General features: G+C 46.6%; 1 protein-coding gene across 4 annotated transcripts in view; it reads left to right on the forward strand.

Annotated features, from left to right (window-relative positions):
- Nucleotides 1-15,029, forward strand: part of PNPLA7 (patatin like domain 7, lysophospholipase) — a 107,388-nt gene that overhangs the window by 52,611 nt on the left and 39,748 nt on the right. For all 4 annotated transcript variants that reach the window (XM_060270399.2, XM_060270400.2, XM_060270401.2 and 1 more), the window contains one exon: nt 12,686-12,749. In XM_060270399.2, coding sequence (XP_060126382.2) covers nt 12,686-12,749 — 64 coding nt within the window. The remainder of the gene's footprint in view (nt 1-12,685; nt 12,750-15,029) is intronic.

A 15,029-nucleotide genomic window follows, 5' to 3' on the forward strand; every position in this document is an offset into this window, starting at 1 on the left:
ACCCGGCATTGCGTGGGCAAGCGTCCAGGGCAGGTAGTCTTTCTATTAGATTGTAAGAGGCAGGAAAGTTGCTGCAGGACCCTAGGCAATTGATGACCAGAAGGGGGTCCTTAGGTATCTAGCTGCACCAGGCCGCCTAGTAGTTAGTGCACGCGAACGGCAGGCAGGAACACCACAAGGACGTGGGGGTGAGTCATAGACTCGGGAAGTTAAGAGTGTCCAGGAACAGGGTCGGGGACCCAGAACTGCAGTATAAAGAGCCAGAATAAACATGGGTGCGCATAATTCAAAGGAATTCCTGTCCCAGACTCCCAGCCGTGGCAAAGCTCAATGGAAGCTTCGCCAAAGTGGGGACTCTGAGGATGAAAGCCCATTACAATTCATATTCGAACATTGGCATGAATTACCTGGGGTGGAAAAACTTGACAAAAATCGGCTAAAAAGACTCTGTCAGAAAGACTGGATCCGCGTCACTGCGGACCATCCAGAGGGGGAAAAATGGATCCCGAGAGGTTCCCTTAATGCCCAGCGAATCTCTGCACTAAGAATAACACTGGAAGACCAATACCCCTTGCAAATTCGATACCTAAACTTATTTGAAAAGGCAAAAATCCTTCTTAAAAAGACTGAAGGTCCGACTGCCCCACAAATGCCAGTGATAATGGAAAGAAACCCGAGGCCCCCACCTTATCAGGAAACAATAATAGAGGAACCGGTAGACCAGCTCTGCAGCCCTGCCGAAGCCTCGGCACCGCCACCTCGAAATCCAAATGAACGTCGGGGGGCGGAGGTCCAAAACCCCTTAAATGCAGCGGAGGGCAGGTCTGCGACCCCCGCCATGCCTAACCTAAGTCCAGCACCCCACGAGGACCTTGAAGTTCAAAGCCCTGCTGAAATGCCACCCCAGCTCAGTCCCGTCGCTAATAGGACTCGCAGTCACGATCCTGAAATTAATCTAGTAAAACAACTAGTAACAGTATTGGCAGAGTTAAAAGGACCGTCCGCCGAAATAAAGGACCCCGCAGAGAAGGAACCAGAGACAGCCGAAAAGGCCCCGGGACAATATCCTCTAAGATCAGTCCCAGTTTCAGATGGGACAAGCTTTGTCTACTCCCATATTCCCTTCCTAACTTCGGACTTATTGAATTGGGCTCAGCAAATGTCAACCTTGAAAGATAATCCTGACATGTGCTATCGTAAAATCGCCATTATTTTCTCTACTCATAACCCCTCCTGGGCGGATGTGCATATGCTCTTAAATGGCCTCTTTAATGAACCTGAAAGGGAGGAAATATTGGAAAAAGCAACAGAAGCACTAAAATTGCCCGATGTCCAGCTCAACAAACCTGTAGGGATTGAGCCACTCACTGCAGCCCAACTTAGAACCGAACCAGAATGGGACTATAACACCTCCTCCGGGATTTGGTATCTGAAGGCGTTTCGCAAAGCCATTTTACATGGGATAAGGCTTGCAGGAAAAAAATCAACAAATTGGACTAAAATCAGGGAGGTCACCCAGGAACCTGATGAAACTCCCACCGCTTTCTATACCAGGCTAATAACCGCTTTCCGGACATGGGGGGGAATAGATCCCGATACCCCAGATAACCAAGTAGTGGTAAAAAGCTTCTTTAAAGATCAAGCTTGCCCGGACATCAGAAAATTCCTCTCCCTCCAAGTAGCCTATGAAGGGAAACCCATGAGTGAGATCCTCGGGCTTGCGAAAACCATTTATGATGGAAGGGATGAGAAAAAGAAAAAGGAGGCAAGGAAGGAAAAGGAGGATGATGCTAGAGTCCTCGCCTTGGCTTTGAGTGCAGCCAGTACCGCATATAACCCCCAACCTAGTTACCCCTTCAGAAATTCAAAGGCTCCCACACAACCTAGAGGGATGAACGCACATGCAAATCGACAAGCCTCTCCTTACCAAAGGGCTAACAATGTCCAGCATCGAGAGACCACCTCTCAATGCTTTTTCTGCAATCAAATAGGGCATTTCAAGCGAAATTGTCCATTATTCTTAAATACCGTGGCACCAAAACCAGCTCTAGGGATGGGATCCAATGCAGCACAAAACCCTAACCCGATAGCGCCAAACCCTTTCCAGAATCAGCGCCCATTCCAACTACCGCTGGAATTTAACCAGGAGCAAATGCAACCCACTCTTAATTCAGAGACTAACCAATGACAATTAAACGGGGATCCTTTGAACCTTGCCCTGGTATGCCCGACAATTGCATTATCAGCCCATGACCCCATATGCACAATCACCATAGATGGCCATGAGTATCAGTGTTTACTAGATACTGGGGCAACTTTCTCAACTTTAAACGACAGTCATCTGAGGTCCAGTCAGCAAAAACAACGTATAATGGGCATTGATGGGATCCCCAGGACATGCGCTCTTTCAGAGCCAGCGAAAGTAACGATAGGGCCCCTGACTGCTGAGCACTCATTTCTACTGACCCCGAGCCCTGTCAACCTACTAGGGCGAGACCTACTATGTAAATTACAGGCAACTATAACTTGCAGCACTGAGGGTATCTACCTCCACATGCCAGAAGAGGCGGCAGTCTCCTTTCAAGGCATTTTAAAGGAAGAAAACCTGACTGATTTAGAAATACCAACCCCTCTGATTGACAAGGTACCAGTTCACCTATGGGGAAATACTAATACCTCTGTGGGACTCTTAAAATCGGCAGATCCCGTTGTTATTAAATACCGCACCGATGTCCCATACCCCTCCATCAAACAGTACCCCTTGCCGCAGGAGGCAATAGAAGGATTGAGGCCAATGATACAGGATTTTATGGATCAAGGCATCCTTGTTCCCTGCGTCAGCCCATGCAATAGTCCACTCCTGCCGGTACACAAGCCATCACCCCCGGGTGCCCCAGTTAAATACAGGCTTGTCCAAGACCTCAGAATTATCAACAACTTTGTGATACCCCGCCACGCCATCACCGCCAACCCTAATACAATTTTGACCGGAATCCCACCAGATAGTACATATTTCAGTGTCATTGATTTATGCTCCGCCTTCTTTTCCATAAGAGTGCATGAGAAAAGCCAATTTCTGTTCGCCTTTACGTGGGAAAAAGGACAGCTGACTTGGACTAGACTCCCACAGGGATATGTAGAGAGCCCAACAATTTTTGCTTGTGCATTGCATAGGGACCTACAAGACCTCTCCTTTCCTGCTGGCTCCTCCCTTTTAATATATGTAGATGACTTGATAATTTGCTCCACCTCCGCAACTAATTGCCACATGGACACCGTCCATCTACTAACCGCCCTTGCCGACAAGGGCCACAAGGTCTCACCAAAAAAACTACAATATTGCCAAACTGAAGTAAAATACTTGGGCCACATAATTGGCCACGGAACAAGAGCTTTGACAACTGAAAGAGTAGATGCTATAGCTAAGGTTCCCCTGCCAAAGACCAAGAAACAGCTCCGCGGGTTTCTAGGAATGAGCGGATTTTGCAGGTCATGGATCCCAGGGTATGGAGAATTAACCAAACCCCTTGTAAAGATGACTAATAAGGACGAACCAGAACCCCTTGAATGGTCCAAAGAAAGCCTACAAAATTTTGAAACTATCAAAAGGGAACTGAGGTCCGCTCCAGCCTTAGGATTGCCAGACTACCGTCTCCCCTTTTCGCTGTTCGTGCATGAACAGAAAGGGGTAGCCTCCGGAGTTCTGACACAAACCTTCAGAGGCCAGGAACGTCCTGTCGCCTACTACAGTATTCAATTAGACCCGGTAGCTAAGGGGACTGTAGGTTGCCTCAGGGCGATTGCTGCCGCTGCGGAATTAGTGGACAGAGCTCTAGAAATCGTTCAAAATCAAGAACTAATCCTAAATGTACCACATGCTGTAGCCACCTTGTTAAACTTACGAAACTGTCAACATTTTAGTAACGAACGACTAAATCAGTACGAAGCTGCCCTGCTCACACCATCCAACGTGCGCATTAAAAGAGTCAATACCCTAAATCCAGCCACCCTACTGCCTCTGCCCGACGACGGGACCCCCCATCACGATTGCACCTTAGCAGTCCGCTTGGCCGAAAGGCCACGGGAAGATTTAGACCACCTTCCCTTGGAAAACCCAGATATCTCAATCTTTACAGATGGAAGTTCCAAGGTCGTGGCTGGAACAAGACAAACTGGGTACGCTGTGGTAACACACGACACCATCCTAGAAGCTGCACCTATAAACCCGCGCTACAGTGCGCAGGCAGCTGAGCTTATTGCCCTTATCAGAGCTTGCGAATTGAGTGAAGGCAAGCGCGTAAATATCTATACTGATTCCAAATATTGTTTCGGACTGGTACACGCTACGGGTACCCTCTGGAAACAGAGGGGATTCCTAACAGCTGCAGGAACACAAATCTCTCACGCACCGCTAGTGAAAAGACTAATGGACTCCATACATTTCCCGAAGGCCATCTCAGTAATACACTGCAAAGCACACACAAATGGCACGGACTTTGTCTCCTTAGGGAATAGTATTGTGGACGCCGCTGCCCAGAAGGCAGCGGCCATGAGAGGGGAAATGTATGAAAATGAATTTCAAGCCATCTTAGTTCCAGCCGATGTAGACTTCAATCGAATGTATCACACCGCTAGTGTAGAAGAAATAAGCTCATGGCAACAACTGGGGGCACACCAAAGGGACAATGCGTGGGTTTTGCCGGACGGACGTCTAGCAATGCCTAAAGCCTGGGTACCCCGCCACCTCCGGGTTTTACACAATTTCACACACTGGGGAGCAAACCGCCTAGCAGACAGCATCCTTAGGCATTGGTATGCCCCAGGTGCACACCAATTTGCGAAGGCAGTATCCAAAAATTGCACCATCTGCGCCGGATTCAACCCAAAACAAGAACCACGCAAACCACCAGGGTCTAGACCTTGGGCATATATACCCTTTGAAAGCCTACAACTAGATTTTGCAGAACTCCCGAACTGTATGGGGTTTAAACAATTACTTGTCATAACAGACCGACTTTCAGGTTGGCCAGAAGCTTTTCCATGCAAACGAGCAAATGCTCAAACCGTTGCCAAAATCCTCATGCAGGAAATAATTCCCAGATACGGAGTTCCACGTCGATTAGACTCTGACCGTGGGACACATTTCGCTGCAGAGGTAGTTCAGTCTGTCACCAAGGCATTTGGAATTAAATGGGAACTCCACACCCCGTACCATCCGGCCTCTTCAGGTCAGACGGAGCGGATGAATGGACTTATAAAAACCCAATTGGGAAAAATCTGTAAGGCTACCGGGCTAAAATGGATAAATGCTCTTCCGTTAGTCCTACATAATATTCGTAGCCAGCCGAGAGGACTCTTGAAACTATCTCCCTATGAACTCCTGTTCGCCAGACCCTCCCCGACTCATACCACCCAACTCCCCGTCTCTGAGCTAGAGACTGGGGAAAACGAACTGACTGTATATGTTACACAATTACAACGACAACTAAAGAAACTACACCATTATGCAGCGACCTGTCAGAATGTTCCCCTTGATGTCGATGCTCACTCCTTCACGCCTGGACAGTGGATTTGGGTTAAAACTTACAGGCGAGCCACCTTACAACCCCAGTGGGAAGGACCCTACCAGATTCTCCTGACGACCCCAACTGCAATCAAGGTCTCTGAACGTTCTGCCTGGATTCATCACACCTTCTGTAAGTCCGCACCAAACCCCAACGACCTGGGTGACGTTGCAAGGACCTCCCCATCTTCCATCAACTCCACCGAAGACACCGTCCCACTCGACAATCCCGCGCCAGCCATCGAATCCCCCCAAGACCCTCCCGAGGAACCCACCTCGATCTCAATAACGGCCAAGGAAGGTGACCAAGGAGACCTGGAGAAGTGGATGTCAAAGATCCTTGTAGTACCTGAACCAGACGACCCAGATCATCCACCCATACGAATGCAGTTCCGGAAACAGAAATGCCACGACACCGGGAGCGGGACCTGAAACCCCAGTTTTTGTTTTACCTTCCCTTTCTCATACCACCTTCCCAAAACCCAACCCAGTTTTCCCACCCTCCTCCCTTATCTTTCTCAAACCCAAAAACCACCACCCCCTCCCTTCCCTAACTGTATCGTGTCTGTCGAGTTTCTTTCTTTATTTTTATACAGATTTTCGCCTCTGCCAACCCGTGAGATGGACCGGACCCTGCTCCTGGGATACTGTCTCGCCTTCATCACCTACGTCGCAGCCCAGCAGCTCAATTGTGGAGAAAATCCTTCTGAGTTCTTCTTCCTGGATCATCGGACCGTCGACTCCTCTGACCCTACTTCCTTGAACAACCTTGGAGACTTCAAATTCTGCCTTCCCGGAACTAAGAGGTGGCTACCACATGCCTTTCGACCCCAACTGCGAGGCACCCAAACCTGGGAATTACTTATAAGGTCTGCCTCCTTCTCTATATTGGGACGTGCTTTCTTTACCCTTGACCATTCCTGGAACCGGTTAACTTGCCACAATGGAACTTCTCATCAGACCCAATGGGGCACCACTATTAAGACTTTTGACCCTGCAGAACAAGGACAAGGACTTTGGGGGGAATACACGGACTCTATGCATTATGACTTTTGGACTTATGGATTCATGTGTACCAATCCATCCACTGCTACGACCATTCAAGGTATCTGCGTTCGAAAATTTTGTTGTATATGGGACATAGGGACGGCATCAACCTGGGAAGGAAATAGGTATGTCGAGGGATGGTTACACTCAGTTGGAGGTGGGGCTAGTACGGAATGGGACCATGTAGGACCCCAGAGATGCGGGGGAGTCTCAACTGACCTACACTTACTCCACCGACAGGACCCTTTACAGCCCCTCGGCACTGCCCCTAGAAACGTCAACCTTACAGGACTTCCCTTGCCCCCGCGCATTTCCGATATCTCTGCATGGCAAAGTAATACGTACGTCCAGCTCCTTCAGCGGGCCGCCCATGCCACGAATTTAACTGACTGCTGGATCTGCACCCATATCCCATCCCACATAGAGCAGGGAGTGCCTTTCGTTGCAAACCCCCTCACCCTCCAACAGTATAAGAGTACCTACCTCCTGAACCGGAACCTTACTTTCTTAAAGCCCACTTCACAGTATATATACCTGAGTGGTGAGTCCCAAGGACCCATTTGTAGAGAATTTACAGGAACTGGAAGCCATGTGGGTTCTAGCAAATGCCCCGTTACGATCTTAATAAACCCCGGAGAGGACCTCACCTTAGTCAGGAATCACACGCATTCCCGTTCTTACCCTGATCTCAAGTCTGCCCTGACAGCCGTCTTGTTCCCGTTCATTCAAGAATCACCCATTGACGGTCTCATAGAAGCCTTTAGCACCGGACGAATTGGGAAACCCCTCAGCGGGCTATTCTGGCTCTGTTCCTCCCGAGGTTATACGTGGGTCAGTATTCACATGAGAGGATCCTGCTTCCTCGGCCACATACACCCAGGGTTCCGGGTAACCCAGGACTTACCTACCGGCCGCTTGAGAAACAGGAGGTCCCCGACTACCCCGTTAAAACCTAAGGCAAAGGCAGAGACCTGGCTCCGCGCAGTGTTCCCAGCCTATGGGGCTTTCTCGAACCATATGGACATCTTAAAACTAACGGATATTTTGTTGCGGTTCATCAATGAATCTGAGGCCGCCACGCTAGCAGTGTTAACAGAACTCACTCAGGTCCGATCCCTCTCTATTCAGAACCGCTTGGCTCTTGATCTCCTCCTGTCAGCGCAGGGCGGGACCTGTAAGCTCATCGGGGCGGAGTGCTGTATGTATGTATCCGATCAGACCCTGAATATAACAGCACACCTCCGAGCCATCGATTCCCTAACAAAAGATCTCCACGAGGTGCAGAATGAAGGGGTCTCAGACTGGGATATCTGGTCGTGGCTTCCCAATGCCTCCTGGCTCAGGGAAATCGTGAAAGGCACCCTTTTTCTAGCTCTATCTTTGATCCTCCTCCTTACCTCCCTTTGCTGTTGCCTCCAATGTTTCCCGGCTATGTTAACTCCCCACAGACAAAAGCCCTCCCCAACCTCCTTTCAAGCTCCGTTATGTCCTTCCCCTGAGTTCCCCGAGATAGTACCGATGTTCCACCTTGGGAGTGGGGAGTACATTACCCCGGTGTGCGGAAATAATTTTTAATTACTTAAAAATTAATCCGCAGAGAGGGGAAATGTTATAAGGGGCAGGGTAAGAGGAATTTGCCCCCATGCATTACGAGACTACCAATGTACAGAGAGGGGACAGTTTAGCCAGAGAGAAGCCATTTTCTTGACTTCATGGTTCAAAAGTCAAGAGAAGCCTATTCTGCAGTATCAAGGTAAATTAATCCCCTGCTGACCCAGACAGTTCCTCCAGACCTCTTGGAAAACACACGCACCCTTTTACATAAGCCATCGCTAAATCCTGTCTCACACCCACATGGAAACTTGCATAATCGCACCTCCAGCCAGATAACCAAAAACGATCACCCATTCTCGGAACTTCCACCCTCCCAAATCCCCGCCTGAGGTGCCCTCCCTTGTACTTTTCATGACCCAGATTCAGCTGAACCATGGACCTTTTTAAGATATATATATTTATCCCTAATAAACTATTCCGTTGTTCCTTTAGTAATGTTATGGTGTCCTCTATCATGTTACCCGATGCATCTCCCTATTCTCTACTCTGTATGAAACTGTATCTATTTACGAAACCGCAATAATATAACCTTGCACTGATACCTTGAACCTTTCTATCAAATTGTACCTGTTTAAAAAATCCTGCCATCCTGAAGAATTAATTGTTTGACTCTACTATTTGCAAAGGTTTCCACTTATGCACCCTTCTAAGCTTTTAGTTCGTTGTCCTTGATAAAATGTTATAAGCTGTCAAACATCGCTCTGAACTGTGAACGTTTTACCGCTGTTAGAATTGTATCCTCTCTGTGTATTATTAGTTACTGTATAATATCTTCTTCTTCTTTAACTTTAAGTGTAGTCTTTTCTCTCTATTGCAAACGTTGAATATTTGTATAAACTTTGTTGCAAGTTAATAGGCACCTCTGTGGCACAACATATTTTACGGACTGTTTCCACTGTTTCTTGATACCACACTGCCACCTAGCCAGTCTAAAAGAGCACGACTCAAATACACACTTTCAGTGAGAACAACAATTTTATTTGATAAACAGGTGTTATCAACAATCTTCCCACATCCGCAGAGTCTTCCTGTCAAACAATAAGGAGACATGCATAATCATTACCTGGACTATCACCATGATATCTTACATCAAGAATTCCATCAACCCCTTTGTCCTCTCGCGATTACCCCCTCCCAGAACCCATTTCCCCACCTTTTATGCAATTCTGTACTATTGGAAATGAAACCTATAAATTTGTGAAGCTTCCTTTGTTCGGGGTCCCTTCACTTCAACTTGCTTGTGTGGACGGATCGCTATTGCAATAGCTTTATTATTTAATTAATAAAGTACCTTGCTTCGTACGTCCTGGTTTGGCCTCTGTTATTTGGTAGGCAGGAGACGCTCAACCTTCGTCTGCCTGCCAGGATACCTGGACTCTTCCTGGGTCAAGGATCCACTTAATTCTAGGACCGTGTAGCTCTGCAAATTTTTACAACAAGGGTAAATGCTTGCAAATGGACGCACCCATGGCGAGTTAGGAGCCTTCTCCAGGCAACCAGTCAGAGGAGCATATATTAACTGGAAGGGAACTGTATGCTTGTCCCAGGGGCGGCCCATCCTGTTTTACCACATGAGGCAAACCAGGAATGTGTCGCCCCTTGCCCCCCCCCCCCGGCTGCTGTTTCCCTTCTGCCTCACCACTTCTGCTGCTGCCAGAATGTCCCTTGCTCCCCCAAATTCCTCAAGGCCTTGTTGCTCACCTTTTCTGCCACTGGGGCATGGAAGATGAGCAGTAACACCACCCACCAGAAATGGGATGAGAGCTCAGTACTGCTAGTATTTGCCCTGGTACGCAGAATCCAGAAACTGTCAGTAAAGGGGGTGAATCAGAATGCGTGGTCCAAAGAAGCTAGAAAATCTCCTCTGCTGAGGCCCTCCAGGACGGTCCTGAGAGCCTCTGTGTGGAAGCACCACTTTCTGAAAAACCACCCACTTCAGTCCAAAGTGGTACACCAGTCTCTTGATTTAGGGGAGCAACTGATGAGCAGTCAGTCAGTCAGTTTTATTGCACATAGCCAAAGGCTGCCGCAATGTACACAGAATCATTCAACAATTAAAAGGAAATAGGCTGGGTTAATACAAAAATTTAAAACATTTATATTATTGAAACATTACCTAATCTAAACACAGCTATAAAAGTATCTTAATATACAGGTTAAGATATTAAACAATAAAATTTATAGGCTAAAATCACTACATGGCCACTAATATATTAAAAACAATGTTAATTAATACAGTGTACAATTATATTCGGAGTTTGGTAATAAAGATAGAATATAACTTGGTGTAAAGGTAAAGGTAAAGGGACCCCTGACCATTAGGTCCAGTCGTGACCGACTCTGGGGTTGCGGCACTCATCTCGCGTTACTGGCCGAGGGAGCTGGCGTTCAGCTTCCAGGTCATGTGGCCAGCATGACTAAGCCGCTTCTGGCAAACCAGAGCAGCACACGGAAATGCCGTTTATCTTCCCGCTGTAGCGGTACCTATTTATCTACTTGCACTTTGACGTGCTTTCGAACTGCTAGGTTGGCAGGAGCTGGGACCGAGCAACGGGAGCTCACCCCGTCACGGGGATTCGAACCGCTGATCGGCAAGTCCTAGGCTCAGTGGTTTAACCCACAGCGCCACCCGCGTCCCCATAACTTGGTGTAGGTAGGGTCAAATAAAGTCATCTCCTTTACAGTTGGTGGCTATCTTGGCTATATAATTTGCTCTAATTTTCCTAGCAGCAGTTGCAAAGAGTGCTACACGCCAGGTCACATATCTATTTCTGTGAGGAGATATAAAGTCATGTCAGAGGGGTTCTGGCCAGGGGACCTTGTCATTATGGGTGCTATCGGTCTCTTGCTTCATTATATAAAGGACAGTGCAAGATATAATGCATAAGGTCCTCTACTTCAGGACATCCCCTAATCATGCAAACGCGTTCGTTTGTTGGTATGCCTCTGGTGTTTCCCATCTCTATAAGCAGAGTTTATTGTATTTAATCATAACTCTGTCAAAGCTTTTCGAAGTTGTACAAAAGTCAGTTCATTGAAATAAGGTGTTTGTTCATGGGCCTCTCTAAGTTTAAAATATAATGGGGTGCACATGGATGTGTACATAGAGTTTAGGTCAATTTTAATTGCCACTGCCCTTTTGGTTCGTTTAAAAATACTTTTCTGGGAATATAAAGGAAGTTCTTTGATCTCGGTCACTGAGAGGTCATATTTGCCCATCAGTTGGGCAGCGTGATGTACCCAGTTTTTACGGGGTAATCCATTTGAGAGCTCAATCAGGCATTTTTTGGTAGCCTAGTTTTGTCCATATGTTGAATTCTAAACCAGTAACAGGGGATTCTTTTATCTATTTGGCTCTCTATGCCCAGCATGCAAGTTTCCAACCTGACCATGGCAGATTGCACATCTTTGGGTAAACCTAAAAGGACGATTAAAAATAATTCTGTGGGGTTTCCAAACCAGAGACTTTGAGGTACCCCAAACCTCTGCATCATATAAAATCTGGGCCATTGATTTTGCTTTGTACACAGATAGAGCTGGGTTAACCAGATTTCCACCTTTGCAAGCAGTGAACTTCAAAATAGTGTTTGCTGATTTAAAGGCTTGCAATTTAATATTGGATAGCTGTATATTCCAAGATGCCATTTCTGAATAAACCAATCCCAGATATTTAAAAGTTTTTATTTGGTTTATGATGTGTTCATCCAGGTGCCAAACATGCTTTTTATGGTGCTTCCCAAATACAATGACCTGTGTCTTATCGGAGTTTATAGATAAAGCATTCCTCGTGCAATATGAACTTAATTTCGCAAGCAGCTGTCTCAGTCTACCTGGGTTCTAGATACAAGTACTAGGTCATCAGCATACACTAAAACTGAGAGTTTTTGGTCGAGAATTGTGACAGGGACAAACTGTAGGCCCTCCAGTTCTTAACCATGTCATTAATATAAAAATTAAACAAGAAAGGCGCCAAAATGTATCCCTGTTTGACTTCAGTAGTTGTCTTAATTCTAGTAGTAAGATGCCCAGCCAGATCCACCTTTACTTGTATTGATGTGTCGGTGTATAATGTTTTGATGAGAAATAATAGACAGCAGTCTTTATTTGTCTTTTCCAGTTTCTGCCACAATGCATGTCTAGGAACCGTATCGAAAGCTGTCTTTAGATCAATAAAAGTGACATACTGTACAGTTTTTGCTTCAAATTATGAATGTATTTACATACCAGAAGGTTCATCACAAAGCACTGGTCCAAAGTGGATTTCTCTCTTTGGAAACCTGCCTGGGCTTCATATTTGTATCTGCCCATTCCTCCAGTCTCCCAAGAAGGAGCAGTTAGCTGATTTCTGATTTCAACTTTTTATAGGGTTCTTATTGCATGAGTTTATGTACAGTTGCTGTAAACCACTCTGATACATATTTTTGATGAAAAGTGATAAATAAATATATTCTCTACTTCTAGGTCCTGCTCTGCTCCTCACCAGTGACAACATCAAACAGCAACTTGGTTCTGCAGCTTTGGACAGGTAACTCCTGGTGTTGTCTCTTTAGTGTTGTGGAGGATGTTTTGAGCTTTTCAACCTTCTAGCACCAGACAAATATTTTTTTTTATTCACCTGGGCATTTGGATAGCCCTAGCAATCTGTCTCTTGGTGGTTTATTTTTGGCATTCTTATGTGGGTGGGATGGGCATTTTATAGTTCTGGGTAATTTTTGTACATGATTTTTTGGGTGATTAAAAAAATATTTATTTTGTTTTAATGTGGTTTTTCTCCCCTCATTATATTTAATATGCTGTTGTCCCAACAATGTAAAATGATACATAAAATTGATTTGAATTCAATTATCCTTCCCCACAAGGATGTTGTGTGAATAAAACAAGGTGGAGCCCACCAACACAGTATACATCAGCTGAAGTGCAAACGGGATTTTAAAAAATGAAAATAAACCCTAACTGCACAAGTTTAGGATTCTCCAGCCTGAGATTGGCAGGGAGCTTGAATATTTTAAACTGCCATTAAACTGAGAAAAGAAAAGGGGAGGGGGGAACACCCTTAATTTCCTGTGGGTTCATTTTTTGCTCGTCAAGCCCCTGAAAAATCAGGCAGCTGTCAGGTTAATTAGCCCTGCTTTTGAAGGCGTTGGATGTTTTTGCCTCCTTTCCTGAAAAGTTGTCATGAAATGTCTGATTAATGGCTGGCATCTGCATATCCTGTGTCTATTGACACAAAGTTCCTGGGTGGAATGGAAAGAAGGCAGAACCCACACAAATAGGAAGTGAGCTGGGGAAACCCTCTGCTGAAGGGGATGGGTTGTGCTAAGGTAGAAGATTTGGATCCTGAGCTTAAGAGGATGAATAGCATTGGGTCATATAGAGTGTAGGAAGGAAGCTTTCTGACAAAGCCAAATTACACTGCTAGTCCTATTCAGAGCAGACCCATTGAAATGAATGGACATGACTTACTTTGGCCCATTCACTTAAGTAGATCTGCTCTTAAGAGGGCTTAGTTGGGAATGAAAAATACAGTCACCCAGAGAGAACAGATGTCCAAATGATACAGCGCAGTGCCGTGATTCCTGCTCATTCTGATGCAGATTTTTTTCCCTTCTGCTACCCCTCTCTATTCTGAAAGAGCTGCTTTTAACGGGAGAGGTGGCAACTCACATATCCCAAGGGATAGGCTATGAAACAGGGGAGCCGCATTGACATTACTGCTCCTCCTGCACAGACCCCATTTATTTCAGCACGGATCATACAGGAGAAATACTGATAGAGGTGCCCCCAGGGTGGGACTTTGAGGCAGATGTCCTGGGTCCCTCTCAGCAGAATGGACAAGGAAGGGGGCCAAATGCAGCAGGCTTTATCACTTGCGGGGTGGGGAAAACTGGTGAGCCAAATCCCCAATTCCTCCACCTGCCCATTGACCAGCTCTTACAGGTAGGCAAGAACATCCCCATCCCCATGTCAGTTCCCTAATGGGATAATGACATCAGGGGACACCTATAAAAGGTCAAAGGGTTCCCTGTAACCACTGATTGACCCTTGCAGCAATCTTCTTTTGAATATGTGCTTTCAGCACCAATCAGCTGATTAGTGCTTATAGGGAAACCCTTTGAAGTGAGACAGGTGCAGGGAACTGAGCCAATGTGTGTGCTCTAGGTGCTCAAGGCATGAAGCTGAGGACGGATGAGAACCTGTTTACTTCATGCCCCGCTTGTGGGCTTCCTAGTCAGCAATCTAGCAGGCTGCTGCGGGAAGGAGGATGCTGGACCAGATGGACATTTAGTCCAATTCTTTTGTCCCAGAATCCCAGCACCTGCCTTTCCCCACCCTTGCTACATGCAAAGAACCTGCTGGGTCAATTCAGGGACCTGTCCAACCACTTTGAGAACCCATGCTGTTCTCAAAGTGGTCAACTAGATGCCTGCGGGAAAACCTTACGAGGACTCCTAGGGCCAGGGGGTGGGGCAAGGCAGGTGGAAGAAGGCCTTGCCCCACTCCCTAGCCCTGAGAGTCCTCATAAGGAAGCTGTGCCTGGAGGAAGAACTGTGAGGGGAGAGACTTCATCTGGCAAGGCCTACTTCCATCTGCCTAGCCCCACCCTCCAGTCTCTGCTTCTCAATTTGTATTGTATTATTTTATGCACTGTGGCTAGCAGTTGTTTTATTGATTGTAAAAAGGTAAAGGGACCCCCTAACCATTAGGTCCAGTCGTGACTGACTCTGGGGTTGCGACGCTCATCTCGCATTATTGGCCGAGGGAGCCGGCGTACAGCTTCCAGGTCATGTGGCCAGCATGACAAAGC

The sequence above is a fragment of the Zootoca vivipara genome, chromosome Z2, assembly GCF_965207765.1.
Source record: "Zootoca vivipara chromosome Z2, rZooViv2.hap1.1, whole genome shotgun sequence".
Lineage (NCBI taxonomy): Eukaryota > Metazoa > Chordata > Lepidosauria > Squamata > Lacertidae > Zootoca > Zootoca vivipara.